Source organism: Carassius gibelio, chromosome A8 (assembly GCF_023724105.1).
Source record: "Carassius gibelio isolate Cgi1373 ecotype wild population from Czech Republic chromosome A8, carGib1.2-hapl.c, whole genome shotgun sequence".
Classification (NCBI taxonomy): Eukaryota; Metazoa; Chordata; class Actinopteri; order Cypriniformes; family Cyprinidae; genus Carassius; species Carassius gibelio.
This window is the reverse complement of record NC_068378.1, coordinates 2,292,641-2,314,610: the sequence shown is the minus strand read 5'-3', so window position 1 is coordinate 2,314,610 and position 21,970 is coordinate 2,292,641. Positions and strand designations below refer to the sequence as shown.

Genomic DNA, 21,970 nt, shown 5'->3' with positions numbered 1-21,970 from the left:
CATATCTCATCCATGATAGATAAATGGGCCAACTCAACAAAGTCCCTCACATAATCCTCGATGGGCCGAATTAGACACATAATTTGGCCTACTGGGTTCACTGACCTGGATGTATCCATCAAAGCTGCTGGATCCTGGTTTGGCGAAGTCTTCTGTTATGAAGAGAGTCAGAGGCATTCGGATCCAGTGGATAATGTGTCTCTCATCAACTGAGAGCACTTTCATTCTGCACTTTCAGACCGCTCTGAACCAGCTGGAGAGGTAGTCTGGGTCATCCCAGGATGTGTGGTTAAGACTTGTGGTATTTCAGTAAGTGTCAAACTGATCCTCACAACATGGAGCTCACTGGAAGAGTGTCAGTCATGGCTTACTGTCTAGTGAGAGAGGAAAACTGTCAGCTCACACTGAACAATGCGATAGTTAAAGCTGCAGTAGGTAACTTTTGTAAAAATATATTTTTTACATATTTGTTAAACCTGTCATTATGTCCTGACAGTAGAATATGAGACAGATAATCTGTGAATAAATCAAGCTCCTCTGGCTCCTCCCAGTGTCCTATTGCCATTTGCAGAAATACATCGCTCCCGGTAAGAAACAACCAATCAGAGCTGCGGTCCGTAACTTTGTGTGTGTTCAAAATGTAGAAAAATGTATATAATAAGTTAGTACATCATGAATCCGTTTTCCAAACCGTGTTTTTAGCTTGTCCTGAATCACTAGGGTGCACCTATAATAAGTGTTTATATTCGGACTATTTTAGATTGCTTCGGGGATACCGCGGCGGAGTAACCCAGTACCTTTGTGATTCTTCATAGACATAAACAGAGAGAAGTAGTTCCGGCTACGATGTTCTTCCGCAAGACGCAAGCAGTTCTGTTTATTAACCGCTAGAGCGTCAAAAGTTACCAACTTCAGCTTTAACGTTGATTTCAACAGTCAATAGACTGTTTCTAAAATTATAGTAGTAGAAAAGCTAAAAGTGTTGAAGCTCCACTGCTACAGCTTTAACTTCAGAGTAGTTTTTTTTTTTTTTTATTCAAATGTTTGAGTACAATGAATGTTTGAAACAATGCTGTATATGCATATAAAATAAGATAAATATAAAAATGTAGATGTATTTATATTCTATTATATTTGGTTGTCCGGCCATCTTGAAGATACAGAAACTGAACAGTTGTTGTGAGTTACACTGGATTATTCTGTGGGTTCATGAAGTGAGACTGCATCTGTGTTTATTGTTGCTGATTGCAGTGATGTGGAACCTGAATGACCAGCAAACTCACCTCAGGATGAATGTCTTAGAGAACATCACGACAGGCTGCATCTTTATCATAGTGGTCATTAATGTCTTCATCACTGCGTTTGGAGTTCAGCGGCCCAATGCAGGTGTGTGACACAAGCTCACACACACATGGCTATATTTCAGAAACAACACACAAACACACACAGGTATATTGTAGAACAAACTCACACACTCACTCACTTACTCAAAAATGTTGGTATATGTCCAATCTCCATAGGCGTAATGGTTTTTAGTCCATACAAACAGTGGCGGCTCCAGACAATTTTGATTGGGGGGGCAATGGGGGGTCCTGGCTTTTTCAAGGGGGGTCTCATGAAAACCAACAAAAAATACAGTGGACATGGCTAATAACTGCTTATTACTGCTACTCAACAACAAAAACACCTTTGCAATGTAAACAAATGACAGGCTACATTTGTTATTCATATCCTTCACACTTAACTTTCATGTCAGGTATATTATGCATTTTTATTGACATTGATATTTTTACATTTATTTCCAGATAGATATTATTGAGTTTACAGGCTAAAGTGGTCTTGCTGTTGTAAACACTGTTGCTTTTGTAGAAAAAATATTTGCATCACATTTAAAATATAATTATATTTTAATTCATTTCTGAATTGTTTTTATTTTTATAATGATAATTCAGAGAATGAGAAAATCTGAATAAGCCTTACCAGTGTTGTGATAATTATTTTTACGTGTTAAAAATAAATAAGTACTGTAATATAATAAAAGTTTATTCAAATAACATAAAAAAGACCAGACCCCTCGATGCCTGTGAAACTTTTCTCCCTCAAACAGCAGCACGCTAGTGTTACTTCTACACTACAGGCTACACACAGCAATATAAACAACATATCTGCATGTTCTCACATCACATCGTTTTTGTAAAATAATAATAAGTAAATAAACATCAAAATCACTTCGCTGAGAATGAAACACCACTTACCAGCTGCCACGATGTTGAAAATATCCTCTAGCAGTTAAAAAATGCGCGTGCAGCATGAGGAATCTTCCCGGTTGGATGAGGTCGTAGTCAGGTGAACGCTCTTCATGTTGGTCATTTTATTTACGGCTAAATTATTATTAATAAATTGTACTAATATTATGATTGGGCGTGGGCAGGCATTCACAAAAGTGTATGTTATGACAAAAAAAATTCGAGGAAATTTTGCTTTTGAAAAAAGGGCACTTAAGGGGCAAAGGAGCAGGTGCTCAAGTGAACCGGTTCTTTCGGACAATTCGATCAAATAAACCAGTTGAAAAAAAAATGGTTCACCGGTTCTTTTGCGCTCGATGTAATGCCGTCATTGGCGATGATTGCCCTTCATTCAAGACTTTGGTTTACCCGCGCTTATAACATTAGCACAGAATCAGTTCAGAATCAATCACCAAAAGAATCAGTTCGGTTCAGATGCGCTCTGTGTCAGTCTGCTTCACGCTGAATCACGCATGCGCAGTTATCATCAGCTCATCGGTCCTCGAATCGGACGCGTCCGACAGAAACGGTTCTCGGTTCAGTGTATGAATAAATGTCAAAATAATTATTATTTATTATTGTTCTGCGTAGTTTGAAGAGAAACATTTTTGGATCTTTATCCCGAATATATATATTTTTTAATCAGGAAGAGGCTGGGGGGTCAAATGGGGGGTCAAGGCATTTTTTGGCAGGGTCTTGAGACCCCCCAAGACCCCCCCTGGCGCCGCCGGTGCATACAAACTGTATTTTATATTGCCCTATCCCAAACCTACACCTAATTAACCCTAACCCTAACCCATAAATCATTCTGAATGATTTATAAGCCTTTTGAATTACAGGGACACTGAAAATGTCCTCATTAATCGCCTCCTCATTGTAATACCTATGTCATAACCATGTTATTATAGAGAGTTGTGTCCTCATAAACCACATAAACATGCTCACACTCACACACACACACACACACACACACACACACACACACACACACACACACACACACAGGTATATCACAGAACACACTCACAAACTCACACATTCACTCACTCACTCAAACACACACACAAAGTTAGCATCACAGGTCATATTATGTTTTCCAAAAGAGCTTGTTGGCTCTCTGTAGGGCTAATGTTGCTAAAGCTACCATTATCTCTGTGTGTTTTCTCTAATGCTGCCTTCGTACTACCAGAATGATCGTGAATAGGAATGTGGTCATTAATAATTGCATTTAGAAGCAATGTGAGTTCAGTAACACGGTCACCCCAGTTAAACCGTAACACCGGTATGTCTGCGAGCATGAGATCTTGTAGCTCCGCACTCTTCTGAGAAGGGAAGCAGGAGAACAAGCTCATTTTCATTTAAAGGGGACAAACACACACAAAAAACTGTGTGTTTGGCTCTTACCCTAAAAGAAGCAATTTCAACCGGCTATAAAAAAATGATCTGTATGGTATTTTGAGATTAAACCTCACATACACACTTTGAGAGCATCTTTTGTAGCATACGGACGTCTATAACAGTCAACCACAGTGATATTAGAGACTTTCGAAACACCCACTTTGATGGCCTAGTAACTGATAAAGTTACAGAGCTAACAAGCTTAGATTTAACATAAATGACCTCCCCACCTCCTTTACTCACCCAATCACTTCTGTAGACTTTATAGCCATCAATAAAAATTTAATCATCAGTTAGTGATTTCTTAAACCAGGTTTCAGAAAGAACAATTATGTCAGCATTTCTCATATTTACCCAAATCTTAATTGTATTCAGTTTAGGAATAAAACTTAAACATTTAAATGTATGAACCCAAGGCCTGTTCTACTTTTAAACTCTGAGGGAGTGGGTAAAGAGTGCATCGATAGGCTGAACATTTCCAGATAACATCAATAAGAGCATTATCATACATCAAAAATTTTAGTTTAACAGGAAAAGATTTATCAGGACCCCCATCAATTGCAAACTGAATAAAAGAGCGAGTCCTCTGTGCCAATAAAATAGTCGTTTAACACCCCACAATATTCTGAACATACAAGATCTCATTTACATACACTTGGAAGTAAAAAATGATTGACTAATGACACAGCTCAAGAATTTACGTCGGTGAGGTCGTGAGTTGTCTGAAGTGTAGCAAGTACACCCAGGGTTCACTCTCCTTATTGTGTCCAGAATCAGGAATATAAGAAAATACATGATGCCAACTTATATGCTAATGTGTTAAGGATAAATCAGATAGCCAGGCGGATTTCAGACTGAACAGTTAAAAATAGACCCAAATAAACTCTTGTCAAACACAGGGTCCACAGCTTTCACAGTAAATATGCTACTGGGCCCGGACAACCCCAGCAGCAAAACTGAGAGCTGTATTCCTGATAGTCCTGAGCCTATGTGGTGGCAATCCAGTAACATCTAATTAATTTTTTTTAATGAAAAGATCCTGAAAGAAAATCCTGACCTTCGGCCTCAATGAAGGTCCACTGCTCTGATCGTCTGGTGTGCTCCTCGGCCAGTAGAAACCCAACAGGATCCGATCCTTAATTCAGATTTAACGTAAGGCTGTAATCCACTGCAAAAAAACTTCCCCCAAACAGCAGAGCACTAGCAGCCACTGAACCACTTGGAGGATCCATAAAGTAATGTTTTGTCCTCTTTTAGGAGTTATACACCAGCAGGTGGACTCCTAGCAGGCCCCAAGAGTTCTGTAGCAATCCAATGACATCCAATAAAAGCATAGCATACAAAGATCGCAGATTAAAACTAGTGATATTTCTCTTGAGAGAACCACTCATTCAGACTTAAATTAGATTAAAAAAAATAAAATAAACAAATCTTACATAAAAACAAAAAAACTCAGACCTCATGCACTGACACTCAAACAACAGACTGCCTTAGCAGCCATCTTGGATTGATGGACTGATGGTACAGCATGAGGTGAAAATGATCAGTTTTACTTAAACATAGTCAGTGATAGTTTAAGTCCATGTGGCTCAATTTACCCCTCACTGGGGGCAAGTTGAGCCAAGATTCCAAGATATTCCAACGTGATTATTTCCAAGGATGCACCAAATCCTGAGAGGTATGTACATATTTAAGTCAGACCCATTACTCTCATCCGCTCAACTCAAACACACTGTGAGTAAAATCTGGCTCAACTCACCCCGCTCTCCTCTACCACTGTACATAACCACATGGTGGTGCTGCAGGCCAATCAGTGTGTGGAACAAGTGCCATTTGATCATAAAATGAAAGATTAAAAGTAGACAGTGTTATAAAATCTGTGCTACATTTGAAAGGAATTCAGAGTGCAACTTTTGCATTGTATTTGTGGTTTTTATTTGCACATTATATCCAAAGGCACAGACACTAGCAAAAGAAATAAAAGTACCATGGTTAAATCATTAGGACAATGTGATATAGTTTCAGGTACTGTAGTTGATTGATCATCATTACCATCCATCATCATCACTGTAACATGGTACTGTCATATTTGTATAGTCAACATATGCTTGAGGAATAATGAGCAGAAATGTCCACATTATGAAGCTTGCTTTGGTTTTTAGTTTGAGTACAATAACAACAAAATCTCCCCAGCTGAGACTTTATTTCCATAAAGATATGATTATTTCAAGTGTTCATCCAGAAAGCATCTATAAACAATGTCTTTGCGTAGTAAATGAGAGAATTCTGTGTTGGTTGATTATTTTCAATAATTAAAAAAATTAAATAGCTTTTATATGAACAGATAAGTGTAAAGAAACATGTCACTGTTTGGTAAAGTATGACTTTACCAGGGGCAGTGACCAGTGACAGTATGTCAAGCATGAACGTCCATGTTGTGTGTCATACATGAATCCGTCTGGAGTCCCTTCTGATTATGTTCACCTCACATGAGCCCTGCAATGTCTACATTCTTAATGTCAAGGGCATGAGGCATATTTAAACAGCCAGTAATGCTGCCGTCATTATAACATTTATAAATATTTAATGTTACCCGTTAGGTACTGTACTGCAAAACTATAAACTGATGTTGTGGCCAGTATCAAGTGCAATAGCATGTTAAGTGCAATAAAATATAAAATACAGTTTGAATCACACTCAGTTATCTACATAACAAACCCATAAACGACACATGAAAAAAGTCTTGTCTCTTGTGTCACTAGTCCCAGATTGTTTCATTATTACACCAGTCCTCCAGAGTCATCCTCATACAGACATCATCTGGGCAGGTGGCTGATGTGGGGTAAGGTGGTGCTGTCCTGTCCAGAGTGGGTCTCGGAGCGGCCTGCAGAAGTGTCTGTGAGGGAGAGGGAACACACAGCGTGTGTGTGCGGGGCCGATGTGTGTGTTTATGAGGTACTCAGTGGGTGGAGTGAACACCAGAGAGAACGGGGATGGATGGATGTTCAGAGGACACGGCCTCCCTTCCTGAAGACACCTGTGACAAACACATATAATCACAATGAACTAACTCTAAAGTGACAGCACAATAATCCACAGCACTCATCAATTCATCATTTTTAATGCTGGATGTGTTTCATCTTTTGTCTTCTCCAGATGTTCACTGATGGACTGGAGTGCTGTGGATTATTGTGATGTTTTTATCAGACTCTCATTCTGACGGCACCCATTCACTGCAGAGCATCCATTGATGAGACACTGATGCAGTGCTACATTTCTCCAAACCGGATGAAGAAACAATCTCATCTACATCCAAACCTGAGAGTGAGCAGATTTTCATTTGTAGGTGAACTATTGATGGGAACACACTGAGTGTTTCTGTGAATGTGAATGTTGAAGTGTGTTGGGACAGTACCTGCAGTGAGTGTGGAGGTCTCCATGGCTGTAGAAGAGCTTGTCTGTGTGCTGTCTCTCTCCTCCTGTGTTGTTGTTGTTGTTGTTGTTGGTTTTCTGGTTGTGTAACCCCTCTCTCTGCAGCTCCACACCGTCCATTTGTTGCCAAAACGCTCCATTTTTTCTTTCCCTACACATCACATAACACACACTCATTACCAGACATCCGCATCAATGGTGGCTTTACCTGACTTGCTTCACATCTGTCTTTCTCTCCTCATGAGCTGACTGACGCGAGCACTTCTGAGTAATTCTTCTCAAATCACATTCTCAATCATGTCCAGTTGGGTTTGCTGACAACATCTGGGCGCAGTGTTTTGGAGAGAGTGTGTGGTACCTTGATAATTACAAGCAACTAAACTAAACCCTAACTCTATAGTACATGAATATCCTGCTTAATTACTACTAGTCAGAAGTTATAATTGGATAACTACAGTGTATAAACATTATTTGCAATTAAATGAAAACATGTTATAGATTCAATTCATATTAAATGCAATTACATTACACTGAAGAGAGTATTTTTGACCCATAATTAGCCTACTTCTGTCTATGAAATATAGTAAAGTGACTGCTGAATGAACTGACAAGAATTTATGATAAACTAAAATATACTTTAAAGACGTTTCTCCTGAAACTTGTATGTCATGTATTTAAATATATTTGTAATTAGACATATGAAATTAGAATTTAATACATTTAATATTAGCTTTAAATATAATATCAAATAACACACTACAGTTAAAATTATAAGCATGTTCTTTAGTATGTTAGTTAACACATCACAATAAGTGTACTTCTCTAAAACACTACAAAAGATTATGATGTAAAATGTACTTTAAAGTAAAACTTACATTTTGACATTATTACAAGGTGCACTTTTTACAAATCTACTGAAGTGTTTTAAGAAACAGTCATGAAAGTCTCTCTTTAATTCACTTAAACAGCCTTTTATTTCATTCATATTATAATAAAATTATCTGCAAGTGCAAATTGAAAAGAAATACACTTTTCAGATTTGAAATATACTGCAAATGCACTTTCATCACAATTAAGTGCACGTATTTCACAAGGGAATGAAGACATGACATGGTTTCGAAGTAAATGGTGACAGAATTAAATTAAAGATGTAGGTGATAAACAAACCAGGTTTTGATAGCTCTGTGTATATTCTGTTTCTCACCTCTCCATCTTTCTCCTCTCCTCTCGTTTCACATGTCTCACCAGACAGGAAGTGATGAAGAAGATGCACATGAAGAGGATGATGGCTGAGCTGATGAAGGACACAAGAAGAGCTAAACGAAAGCCATTATCCTCGAACCGAGACAAAGCTGCACAAACACAGAAACCAAACACACAGTGAGAGGATGACAGCAGCAGATATGTTTCTGTAGTTTTGATCATATGTGTTGGTGAACATATGAAACTTGAACATGTTTTAAAGAGAGACTCTGAGCAGTTCTGAATCCTAATATGCTGTATTTATAAGGTTACAGCTTAACTTATATCAGCATGTAATCCCACTCTTTAGTTCGACAATCCCTTTTTAAGTCGTAATGCAAATATTTTATTATATTCTTTGTATTATTATAAAATGAGAATTGTTTCAAGTTCCATAACACTTTTTTGTCATTTAAAAATCAAATTGTGGCAATAATTTTCTGCAGCAATCGGCAAGAATAATGTGACTAATGTAAAAAATTAGTTACATTAGTACTCACATTATCGACTACTCTTTTCCCTCTGGAACATTTCCATCAGCATTTAAGCAGGCTCGGGTAAGCCCACTGCTGAAGAAACCATCTCTAAATCCAGCACTTCTAGAAAACTACAGACTGGTATCCCTTCTTCCATTCATTGTAAATACACTTGAGCGAGCTGTGTTCAACCTGCTTTCCATGTTCCTTGTAAAGAACAACCTCCTGGACAGCAACCAATCTGGCTTCAAAAGTGTCGTCTGCTTTTGACACCGTTAATCACCAGATTCTCCTGTCCACTCTCAGAAAGATGGGCATCTCTGGAACTGCTCTCCTGTGGGTTAAGTCCTACCTCTCTGACAGATCCTTCAGTGTGTCTTGGAGGGGTGATGTTTCTAAGTCACAACACCTTGCTACTGGGGTTCCTCAAGGCTCAGTACTTGGACCACTTCTCTTCTACATCTACATGACGTCATTAGGATCTGTCATTCAGAAGCATGGCTTTTCTTTTCACTGCTACGCTGATGACACCCAACTCTACTTCTCATTCCAACCAGATGACCCGACGGTAGCTGCTCGCATTTCAGCCTGGTGATTCCAGCTAACTCATTGTTTCATCACAACTTCTCTATACAGCTGGGTTCCTCAACCATTACTCCTTCGAGGACAGCCAGAAACCTAGGAGTTGTGATGGATCATCAGTTAAGCTTCACTGACCACATTTCTACAACGACCCGGTCCTGCAGGTTTGCCTCATACAACATTAGGAAGATTAGACCCTTCCTGTCAGAGCAAGCAACCCAACTTCTTGTCCAAGCTCTTGTTCTCTCCAGACTGGACTATTGTAATGCTCTCCTGGCTCTTCCTGCATGTACTGTCAAGCCTCTGCAAATGATCCAGAATGCAGCAGCGAGGGTTGTCTTCAATGAGCCAAAAAAAGCTCATGTTACTCCTCTCCTCATCAGGTTACACTGGCTACCAGTAGCTGCTCGCATCAAATTCAAGGTACTGATGCTTGCCTACAAGACGACCACTGGCACGGCACCAACTTACCTAAACTCACTGGTTAAATCCAGTGTTGGGCAAGTTACTTTTAAAAAGTAATTAGTTACAGTTACTAGTTACTTCTTCCAAAAAGTAACTAAATTAGCTACTCAATTACAAATTTTAAAAGTAACTAGTTACTTAAGAAAGTAACTATTGCATTACTTTCAAGTAAAATTTAATTTTAAATGCTCAAATGTGACCCCACCTCTACCCCTCTTTAAAGGAACTTAAAATACATGTGCATGTTCAATTATTTATGATAAATCTGAATATTATAATGTAATGGACACTTAATACAATACATTATTAACAGAAACATGAAACATTGTACACACATCTAAAAAAAATTGTTGCTGTGGGACAAAGTGAGACTAGCCTGCAAACAAATGCCATGTATGTAGATATTATGTTTATATAGTGGATCAATGCAAATAACACGATAGATGTTTGGGAACTTTTGATATTTCCTTTTATTGTTTCTTTAATTTCTTGAAGGAAAAAGTAATGTATAGCCTATACTTCCATTTAGAGAAGGCTACTTTTGGATTATTTGGGCTCGTCGCCATACCTGTCTCTCGTTGACTGACTGGCTTGTGTTGTTCGTTGTGTGTCCTGTCCTGTCCGATGATGGGTCGTTCGCGAATGAGCGTTAGTGATGATGGATCGACTCGTTCGCGAATGAGCTTTTGATGAGTCGTTCGCGATTCGCGAATGAGCCGACTCTAAGAGCCGGCTCTTTTAGTTGAACTTCTGGAGCTGGCTCGCATATCTGAAGAGCCGACTCTATTTTTTCAAATTTAGCCTATAGAAATTAAATAATTATGTAATAAAAATTGAAATATTATAGTCAAAGTCATTTAAAGAGCCGTTTGTGAGCCAAAGAGCCAGCTCTTTTCAGTGAGCTGAGTCAAAAGAGCCGAATTCCCATCACTACTATGCGTGCTTTCGAACACCCGCCCAACTCTACCTCTGATTGGCTTACAATGAAATTTTACTCTACCTCAGCCAATCGTCAGCATTTATGCGCTTGTCTCGTGCTCTGCCCACTAACCAAGGAAGAACAGTAAAAAAAAGTATTTGCCTCTCGCTCAGAGATCTAGTTGGTCTGATGAAAAAAAAAAAAAACAGCTTCATCATCAGTTATAGTAACGCGCCGCATTTTTTGGCAGTAACGGTAACGGCGTTATTAAGATGAGAAGAGTAATCAATTAGATTACTCGTTACTGGAAAAAGTAATGCCGTTAGTAACGCCGTTATTTATAACGCCGTTATTCACATCACTGGTTAAATCCTATGTGCCCTCCAGAAGTTTGCGATCTCACGGACCTTTTCCTGGACTGTGTCCAGCTGGTGGAATGACCTCCCAATCTCAATTCGTACAGCTGAGTCTTTACTCATTTTCAAGAAACATCTAAAGACTCATCTTTTTCCCCAGCACTTAACTAACTAATACTAGCACTTACCATTTATTTTATTGTCTATTATATAAAAAAATAAAAAATAAAAACCTGGCTATGTGTTCTGTATTAGACTAACTGAGACTTGTCATGGCGCTTGTATACTGTTGTTGTTCTCTTGTTGACCTGACTGCTTCTGTTGTTCTCATTTGTAAGTCACTTTGGATAAAAGTGTCTGCTAAATGATTAAATGTAAATGGTCTTATATCAACCGAGATATTGGCCCTTCACTACTGAGAATAGCAAGATACTGTTTTGAAGGGTTGACAAATGTAAGTGTGTTCACATCTCTCTTGCTTCAAATGTATCATATGTGTGTGAGTGTGTCTTACGTTTACACTCTGGAGTCCCTCCGCTCCAGTGAGTCTTATCACTGCTCCACACACAGGTCATCTGACTGCCGCTGACCGCTCTGTGTCTGGAGGGGCACTGGAGGCTCATCACGCTGCCCACGCTCGTCCCATCACCGGACACCAGCTTCAGAGTCCCAACCGCAGGAGACAGCAGCGGAGCGCACTGACCTGAGCGAGCCAATAACACCCAACTTACAGAGCTGCCATGATAAGAAATAGTTCACCTAAAAATGAACGTTTACTCACCCTCAAGCCATGTGGCTCACCCCAGTGAATGGGTGACGTCAGTATAAGAGTCCAAACAGCTGATAAAAACACCAGTCCATCAGATAACATCTGGAGAAGACAAAAGCTGAAACAAATCCAGCATTAAGATGCTTTTAACTCCAATACGAGTGGCATCTTCAGGTGTCTGGCTTTATAAACTGTGCATATAATGAGCACCCTGATTGACCTGCTCATATTGCATCTTACATATTTTTACAATCAGTTGTAAATCAGTTACACACAGTTTTGAGTTTATGACTGCTGGGGCCAATCAGAGGTGTTCAGATGAGTCGGCACTGACTGAAATGCTGGAGTTTTGATCCGTGACTGAATTCTGCTCTCTGGTGAATTCTCTCATCAGAAACAAAGTGCAGATGTCTGTGTGAAGTAGAGGAGATCCCTTTGACAGTGAAGACGGCTGAACTGATAATAACAGGAGTTCTTTGAGAGTGTTTAAACACACTAGACTGAAGTCAAAAATAACCTGACCGCTAATGTGAATGTTCTCCGTTCACTTGCAGTATGATTTAATCACTGGTTTAGTAACTGTGGAAATAGAAGAATATAAAATACTTAATAAATTACAATGTTTTATTCAAATTTGAATATGCTAAATATAAATTCAGTCTTATTAAATATTTTATGACATGAAACCCATATCTGGTAGGCCTAAAAAGATGCGTAGTTAATAGATTTCACTAACATTAAGCTACTTTTATTATGTTTACTATTATTAAGTATTATAGACTCATATTTGAGTTAAAATCATCTTAATGCTGGATGTGTTTCAGGTTTTGTCTTCTCCAGATGTTCACTGATGGACTGGAGTGCTGTGGATTATTGTGATGTTTTTATCAGACTCTCATTCTGACGGCACCCATTCACTGCAGAGCATCCATTGATGAGACACTGATGCAGTGCTACATTTCTACAAACCTGATGAAGAAACAAACTCATTCTGATCTTGGACAACCGACATCTATTTCCAGCAAATGTTCATTTTTGGGTGAACTTTCCTTTAATTGATCACCAAGATCAATAGTTTAGAAAAGCAGAAAGTAAAAAGATACTAATAAGCAAAAGCTAAAGCAAAGTTAAAGTATCCAGAATGCTGTAGGTTAATTTATGCGTGTCGGTTCTCAGATGGCTCAGTTCCTACATTGCTACTGTTCTAATAGTGAGAAGTGAAACTGTAAAGCAGGTGTGAGCTATACTGTAAATGGGTGGCTAACAAATACCGTAGACATAAACCTGTTTTAATGACACAAAACTTCAGGATAAAATTTATACACAGTTGAGACCAGGGGTCTCATTTATAAACACAAAATAGGCTTAGAAATTGTGTACGCATTTTTTTACATACATATCTGGATTTTTCACAAATAAACTTACCGTACAGACATTATAAACCATGTGTACAAACTCTTTTTCATGGAGTGAAAAAATTAATGAAGTAAACAACGACTTTAAACTCTGTTTTCATGTCGATATACATTTACATTAAATATTCCACTCGCATTAAAAGAGATTAACACTGAAATTACATAATTTCACAAACAACATAATTGCATAATTTCATTAGCAATAAACAATTTTCCTGTGACGTTATTTTTATTAAAGCGAGGAGTGCTATAGATGCACAATAATTAATCTTTAAACTAAACTAAAGACCAAATGTTAAGAGAAATATTTTAACGAGAACAATGATGTGCACTTATTCTGATATTATGACACTGCTGGATTACTGTTCAACCACAGCTGGACGGAGCTGTTAATGTGTGTAAAGTCATCTCTAGTACATTGTGAATAATTCCACTATATTTGGAGGACATAACTAGGAGAAAACTGTAAGAATGGCATGTTACCTTCGTCAGTGACGCGCCGAATCAGACAATACACTACGATAAATATGCGTTTACTGTTTCCACTAAAATAGCTAAAATATGCTTATCTTATCAGCAAAACTGCACGCATTTAATTTGAAATAATCTAAATTCTATTTGCCCAGTGTAAAAGAAAGATAGTTTAAATATCTGAGAACTATTTGAAACCATTTTGTTTTTATTGATACTTTCATGTATTTAATCTAAAACGCAGCAGGGAAACTATTTCCCTACTGTCTCTGTGTTAAACATGTCACGAGCATGGGAATTCACATGTAAATGATATGCAGATGAGGTTATGCATAGTAAAACAAGGCGTTGTTAGCTCCATATATGGTGATTTCTGGGAGGAGATGAGGTGGAGATGCACGCATGCACAATCTTCCTCTGACTGGGATTTAACTTTTGGGCGTACACAAAATCTAGCTTTTGTGCCTACGTAAAATTTTAGTAGGAAATCTACGGAGAGTTTTATAAATGAGACCCCAGGGCTGTTTTGTCACACATATGATGTCACACATTTTGCTCCAGTGAATATTGCTTAGGATAGGTTAATTGCACAGACAATTGAAATAGACAAAAAGATAATTAAATGGACTATAAAGATCGTTATACAGACTCTGGTAAGGTTCAATCTCTGTACTGAGCATTCAAGCATGCAGCTTTCAGAATATTTCCTGTCTTAAACTTACTCAAGCGTGACAGACAGCTGTTTTAAATACACAGATTAAAATGGAATCTGTTTGTCAGAATATTTTCTGTGATGAGTTTTGCTGCCTCATGTCACATATGACTGAGTTTGCCACTGAGTAGAGACCAGGTTAATGTTCTGTAGACTAACACATTTTAACAACTGAAAGTGTGCAGAACGTAATATTGATGACTTTTAGGAGGGACTGAGAGGGCTAGTGTGTTTATCAGCAGTGCATGAAACACAAAAATATAGCTGAATTTTAGAGAAGGCTACATGATTTAACTTTTGGTCTGTCCCTCACTTGGAATAAGAAGGCCTATAACTAAAGCTTTACATTTTATGATACTATGTGACATAATTTTTTTTTACATTTGTGTTCCACTGACAAAATAACAATGTACAGTTTATATAAATACTGTTATATATAATTATAATTATATATCTCAACATAGGTAAACCTCATGTTGACATAACAGAAAACACAGGATGAAGAAAAGCATTGCGTGTTTCCGATCAGAGAACCGCTGTTATTTGCACAGACATGTTTCCTGCTCTCATATCATCCTGTCTACAGTTATACAAATGAAAACCCCAAAAACTCCTCTCTCTCTCTCTCTCTCTCTCAAACACATACACACACACACACACACATTTTCAGTTTTTCTGAATTGCTAAAACACTAAACTCCAATCTCTGAACTAAATTCTCACAAGCTTAAACCAATTTGAGGAATAAAGTTTCTTTCTTCTAAACCTTAAACACGTTCAGGCAGTTAGGCTTTATTTGCAAATCTCTGAACACATTTTCTTTCACTTAAACACTTAAAAAATGCTGAAAAATGCTAAACACAAGCAGCAAAAGTTAAACACTACTAAAGCACAGTTGTCATCATTTACACACAATGATTCAAAATTGTACAGACCTTGAACTTACAGTATTTGAGTGTACTGTAACATGCTATTCATTACAGTTTCTCTCACTCACTTTGGTGCATTTCTCAGATCAGAAATGAAATTCTCAAAACTACTTGTACAACCTCCACATCATCTAGTCATTTATACACATCATAAAACCAGTTTCTCATTCTTTAGAACACATTGTGATTGCTTTTGAACATTCATGTAATTGATTACGCACATTTATCTGCAGTTTCCTACATTATCAGTTGCTAATCAATCAGGCACGTGCACACATAGACATCAAAGGGGCTTGAGCACCTGCCCTTTTTATTCCTGGAGACAAAGTGCCCTTTTTTATGGGGTGTTTTTTTTTTTTTTTTTGAAAGAATAATATATATTCCTGTTTGCGCACAGCTTCCCTGTCAAACAATTATATTTATTGAAGAATTGTATATTTAAATATCAGGTCAGGAGTTTTGAAGCGCTCACTGACCCCCAACCCCCGATTAAGGGATAATCGCTATACATTATCCTCCTGCTTATTACATGGCTACCTATCAAATAAACAAATAATTTCAAGAAATAAATAACAGACCGCATTCTACATTGAGTGAATTCTATGGAGGAGAGGAGCAGAAGTTGAAAACAGAGCTCAGGGTTTTTCATGCATCTTTCCCAAACATGTCCACCATGAAGGAGATGTTAAAGACACTGAGAGACAACAGTGGACAGGATATCTTTCCAACACTGGTGGAAATGATAAGAACTTATGCAACAATTCCAGTGTCAACAGCAACAGTGGAGAGGTCATTTTCCAAGCTCAAACTGGTTAAAGACACACTCAGAAGCCTATGCACTGAAGAAAGGCTTTCTGATCTCCTCCTGGCTATTGAGAAAGACATTCCTGTAAACCACAGTGAAGTTATAAACATCTACAGGGACATGGCCCCCAGAAGGTTGCCGCTGTAAGGGAGGAAGGAGAGACAACCAGGGAATGGAAGTAACAGATTTTATTCTGAAGTAGAAGACCCTTTTTTTGTAAGAATTTTATTAAGTTGCTGTATTTTTTCAATCATTTTTGCAGTGATTTTTTCAGTAAAGTTAACAAAATAGCAGCAACAACCCTCTTCAGTTTAGAGTGAATATTTGTGTTGATTTAAAAGTGTTATATGTTCTGATAACACCAAAATAATTAAAATGATGTAGTGCCTTGTGCAAAAAAATAAACAAATTATTAGTAAAACACACCCCTCTGCTTGATGCAGTTATTTTGGTTCTTCTAAATATATACTTGAAACTAGTAGCATAGAAAATGTTTTCAAACATGCACATTGTGGGATGGTTTCCTTCGCTGCTCTATAAACCTAGTGAATACTAAGGAGACCATGGTTTCTGTGTGAACTGATTATTTTGTAGACATCTTTTGAAAATTAGAGTTTGAGGAAGATAAAATTAATTAACTTTTTAAAATTTTTTTTTAAAGGAAGTCAGTGTTGTGTTAATATATATACTTTTTTGTTTTAAAAAAAGAAAAAAAAATACGTAATTATGAGAAGTGCCCTTTATTTCACTTGAGCCCCTGCCCCTCAAAATGTCTGTGCACGTCCCTGTAATCAATGCAAATCAATGTCTTTGGGATCTGCAGAAAATCACAGGCAGGTGACTTTGATCAGGGTTGGAGCTAAACTCTGCAGCGCATTGGACCTCCAGGGCAAATTACAGTATTTGTTTTTCTAAGAATAATTATGTACTGCATGTACACTTAGGAAGATATTGTCAAAATTTCACCTGTAGTAAGTCAGTCTTGTAAATACAAACCTACTTACACCTTTGCAACATAAAAAAACCCTTTTGGTGAATTACAGCAATTGTTTTCTAAGAATAATTATGCACTATATGTACAGTCAGGGAATCACAAAGGTAAACATTTGGAACATGAAAACCCCAATTTTTATGAATTACTGTATTTTCCCCCCTAAAGACTTTATTAGGGAGGGTATTGTCTAAGGTGACATACTGGTTAAATATTTTCAGTCAGTTTGCCCACAAGGCATTTACTATGGCTTTGTAAACATAATTTGTATTAATGATTGGACTTCGTTTTAAACTGAGAGGTAAATTTGCAGACGGTCCCTAAAGCATCCTAGATAAATATATTCAGCAAATATCAAACCTAAAACTAACTTTACTGCGCTAAAGATATTTGCCCGACAAAAACTACATCGGATCCCTGTACAAACAGTAGGCTAATGTTAACTGTTACTATCGAATTCAAACTCAATCAGCAATGTTTTTAATTACAACTGGTATGACTATTAATCTACAACCGCTTTATTTTAAAATATCCCGGTTTCAGTATAATTAAGCAACTTACTCAAATTAATTAACATATTTAAATTGAATTACTAGGTCTATTCGTTAGAGTTTGTTATTGTATATTAGTCATAATTTCCTATTATTTCCATAGCCACTTGCATCTAACTTGTTACGTGCACGAACATCTGTGTGAGAACACTGAAGTGTCACCGAGCAATCATGTGCTTTAAAACAACTCAAAGCTCTAACCTTACAGAAACCAACACATTTCAGAAAGTCATGTGTTTATGAAAACATTGGTATCTACCTGTCTGGTTGTGAACGCTGCTCCAGTCCCCCATCACTGATTCAGATGCACCGGTGAAAGCCATTCAAACTGTGGCACGAGCGCTTTCTCTTCACTTCTCTTCCTGCCTCTCCTCTCCTCTCCTCTTGTCTCCGAGCCAGCGGACCCGCGCATGCGCAGAGAGAGAGCGACAGACTGGCAGTAGCCTATGTTCAGTCTGGAGCGAGTATTTAGGATTTATGAGGAGGACGCGCTGTCTCGAAGCGGTCGCTCTGTCTTAGAGGCTTAACCTGCGTTACTCATCGATGTAGGTGCAGGTGACCGCTGGAGGAATCAACTAGCCTAGAGTAAAAATAAGACAAAGATAATTAGACAGTAGTCTTAAAGGCCAATATAAAAAAAAAAAAAATCCTAAATAATTTTACTTAAAAAAAAAAAACAATCTTTTGGAAAACATTTATACCTCATTATTTACATTCTGACATGATGTGATTTTTTTTTTTTTTAATCTACTCACTCCAAAGGTTATAGCTCCTAAAAATAGTATGATCAGTTCAAGCGCTATCCTGAAGTTAAGAGATTTTGCTTAGGAATTGTTATCAGACTGTGACATGTTAAATGGAATAGGTAGCCAATGTATATTGAATTAAACACACTCGGGACTGGTGTTCATTTAGTCTATGCATTCTGAGGATGTTTTGAAATTGCAATGGTCTCTAAAATACATAAATTGTAGATAACCCGTTGACGCGTTATCTGGTTAATGCACGGCATGCCTCAGTTTTTCTGATGACTGTAAATCAAAATAATATAATTAATGCAGTTTAGTCTCAAGGCCTTATCTTAATGCTGATGACTTGTAGAGGAAGTTAGGTGTTGTCTTACAAAAACTGGGTTTCATTAAGCAGGAAAATAAAGTGAAAGTTGAGCAAGGGTTTGAAGTAGATGTTAGTGAGAGTTTAAAAGCATCCTGAAGCCAGATGGAGAGTCTCAGAAAGAAGAACTACTGCAGGAAGTACTGCAGGTGCCTGCAGAGCCGTGACCAGCTGAGAGCTTGAACAAGTGCATGCGTCACTTCCTGTTTGCTGCTGCCACGTGGTTTGAGTTCAGAGCTCCGTCAAGTTCATTCTTTATCACCTTTTTATCTTAAAATCAGTTTTATACACCGTCATTTTCATTTCTATTAAGTGTGAACATATCCCCTATCGTTTTCTACAGCAAAAATAATCAGATCACCTTATCACTGGTTCTGATATTTTATGACATGATGCTGATCTCGTATTGCTTACGCTCTATTCGCACACATTATTATTGTTTTACTCATAAGTGCGCTGTTTACTTGCTTTAATGGTGGATGTCTGTCTACTTTTGAGTGCAGATGAAGACACGTTCGAGCTTCACTCAGTCCACTATCTACTGGTGAAGCAGGCCCGAGAGCAGAGATCCACGCTGGTAACAGTCCAGGGTAAGTCTATGGCAGAGACTCCATCATTCAGCACGTCTGTGCTATCCATAGCTAAAGGTGAGGTGCACACTCGCTGTTTCCCTGGTGCTCGTGTTCTCAAAGCTTCTGAGAAGATACCCACAGTCCTAAAGGGAGCAACAGAGCTTTTGATGGTGCCATTAATTTGATAGCTTTTGTTCTGCTCACTTAAATGACAGTACTTGCACTGTCCAATCTATTAAGACTGTGTCTGTTCCCCGAATAGTGAGGTCAAAATATACATTTAATGCAGGATCTAGAAAAAATCTGCCTGTGATTAAACCAGGAAAATGCTAATAAACAAACAAAAACGATTTTGTTTTGGCTCATAAATATTAGATCACTCACACCCAAAGCAGTTATTGTAAATGAAATGATCACAGATAATAGTTTTGATGTACTCTGCTTGACTGAAACCTGGCTAAAACCAAATGATTATTTTGGTCTAAATGAGTCTACTCCACCAAACTACTGTTATAAGCATGAGCCCCGTCAGACTGGTCAACAATATATAGTGATATTCTCAATGTTATCCTGAAAAACAGTATACAGGTGTAACTCATTAGAAATACTTCTGCTAAATGTTACTCTGTCAGACATGCAAAAGAAATCTAATGTATCTCTTGCTCTGGCTACTGTGTACAGACCACCAGGGCCGTATACAGAATTCCTAAAAGAATTTGCAGATTTCCTCTCCTTCTGGTTACAGTTGATAAGCGCTAATCATGGGAGATTTTAATATTCACGTTGATAATAAAAATGATGCATTAGGACTTGCGTTTACTGACCTAATAAACTCTTTTGGAGTCAAGCAAAATGTCACTCATTGTCTTAATCATACGCTAATTATATTGCTTGGAAATTACCTTACTGATATAGATATCATACCTCAAAGTGATGATGTTACAGACCATTTCCTTGTATCTTGAATGCTGCGTATTCCTGATATTAACTATATCACTCCACAGTATCATCCGGGAAGAACTATTGTGCCAACCACTAAATATAGAATTATAAATAACCGACCTGATTTATCTCAACTGCTCTGTGTACCCATGAATACACATGAACTAGACAAAATGACTGGCAACATGGGCAATATCTTCTCTAATACATTTGAAGCTGTTGTCAAAACTGAAAAAAGGTTTTGGTATAACATGGTATAACAGTTATACCCATTCTCTCAAGAAAGAAACTCGTAATCTTGAGCGCAAATGGAGAAAAACTCAATTAGAAGTTTTTAGAATTGCGTGGATAATCAGTATGTCCAGCTATAGACAGACTCTAAAAGATTTTATTTAGCACAATGGCTAGATTAACTAATAATCAGACTTCATCCAAATTAAATATTCCCTTACAGTTTAGTAGCAATGACTATATGAATTTATTCTGATTAAAAAGCATCAGAAATACAATAACAAATGTAGATTCTACAGCGTCTAATACTTCAGCTTCATTCATGCACCCAGTGAATCATGGCAGTATATCCAACCGGCCTTCACTGTACAGGCCAGATGGCAGCGTGTATAGCGTCGTGTGGGTGAGCACTTTGCTGATGTCAGCGTTGTGAATCGAGTAGCCCATGGTGGCAGTGGGGTTATGGTATGGGCGTATGTTATGGACAATGAACACCAATGCATTTTATTGATGGCATTCTGAATGCACAGAGATACAGTGATGAGATCCTGAGGCCCATTGTTGAGCCATTCATCCAGGACCATCACCTCATGTTGCAGCATGATAATGCACGGCGCCATGTTGCAAGGATCTGTACAGAATTCCTGGAAGCTGAAAACATCCCAGTTCTTACATGGCCATCATATTCACCAGACATGTCACCCATTGAGCATGTTTGAGATGCTCTGGATCAGCGTATAATGAATGGACCAATATTCCACAGGCTACAATCAACAGCCTGATCAACTCTATGTGAAGGAGATGTGTTGCACTTAGGGGTGTAACGATTCACTCGTTTTCTCGATGCATTGATTACAAAACCTTAAGATTCATATGCATCGATCTTGAAACATGATTTATGATCACCGATCTCGGACAGTAATTGATTCAAAATGCTAAATATCGAATGAATCGCGATTTCTATAGCGATTCTTTGCTATCAAAATATATACACATTAAATTACTACACGCACAAATTAATGGAGACCTTGAAGAGTGTTCGTGAATCGTGCCTCTAATCTGTCCTTCACGCGCTCCACTGTTTACCGCCTGAGACTGTCAAAGGATTGCGCTCGCACTCCGTTCGTCTCTGACGCAGCTGATGACGTGTGATCTATAGGACTCATGAGCAGTAATACTAAAGTGAGCCTAAGGCACACCTGTGCAATAATCATGCTGTCTAATCAGCATCTTGATATGCCACATCTGTGAGGTGGATGGATTATTTCGGCAACAGTGCTCGTTAACACAGATTTAGACAGATTTATGAACAATA

At 38.0% G+C, this 21,970-nt stretch overlaps 1 protein-coding gene across 3 annotated transcripts; it reads right to left on the bottom strand.

Annotated features, from left to right (window-relative positions):
* Positions 1 to 5,594: 5,594 nt before the first annotated feature.
* Positions 5,595 to 18,208, bottom strand: LOC128019193 (sushi domain-containing protein 3). 3 transcript variants are annotated; one of them, XM_052605295.1, is made up of 5 exons: positions 18,057 to 18,208; positions 11,670 to 11,858; positions 8,320 to 8,467; positions 7,099 to 7,266; positions 5,595 to 6,720 (listed from the first exon to the last, which is right to left on the bottom strand). In XM_052605295.1, exons 1-5 carry the CDS (start codon positions 18,118 to 18,120, stop codon positions 6,489 to 6,491), a joined length of 801 nt encoding a protein of 266 aa, XP_052461255.1. In that variant the 5' UTR covers positions 18,121 to 18,208; the 3' UTR covers positions 5,595 to 6,488. The 3 variants fall into 3 exon arrangements, with proteins under 3 accessions (XP_052461255.1, XP_052461256.1, XP_052461257.1); XM_052605296.1 differs by having other exon boundaries at positions 11,670 to 11,890; positions 18,057 to 18,174; XM_052605297.1 differs by lacking the exon at positions 18,057 to 18,208 and adding an exon at positions 11,937 to 12,013.
* Between the last annotated feature and the right edge of the window lie 3,762 nt (positions 18,209 to 21,970).

Bases quoted from the DNA above. Each gene is read 5' to 3' on its own strand.
- LOC128019193 (XM_052605295.1), bottom strand. From the start codon at position 18,120: ATGGCTTTCACCGGTGCATCTGAATCAGTGATGGGGGACTGGAGCAGC. The intron at 11,859-18,056 runs GTAGATACCAAT...TGGCTCGCTCAG, and splicing joins CAGCGTTCACAACCAGACAG to GTCAGTGCGCTCCGCTGCTG. The intron at 7,267-8,319 runs GTGAGAAACAGA...TGTGATGTGTAG, and splicing joins GAGAGGAGAAAGATGGAGAG to GGAAAGAAAAAATGGAGCGT.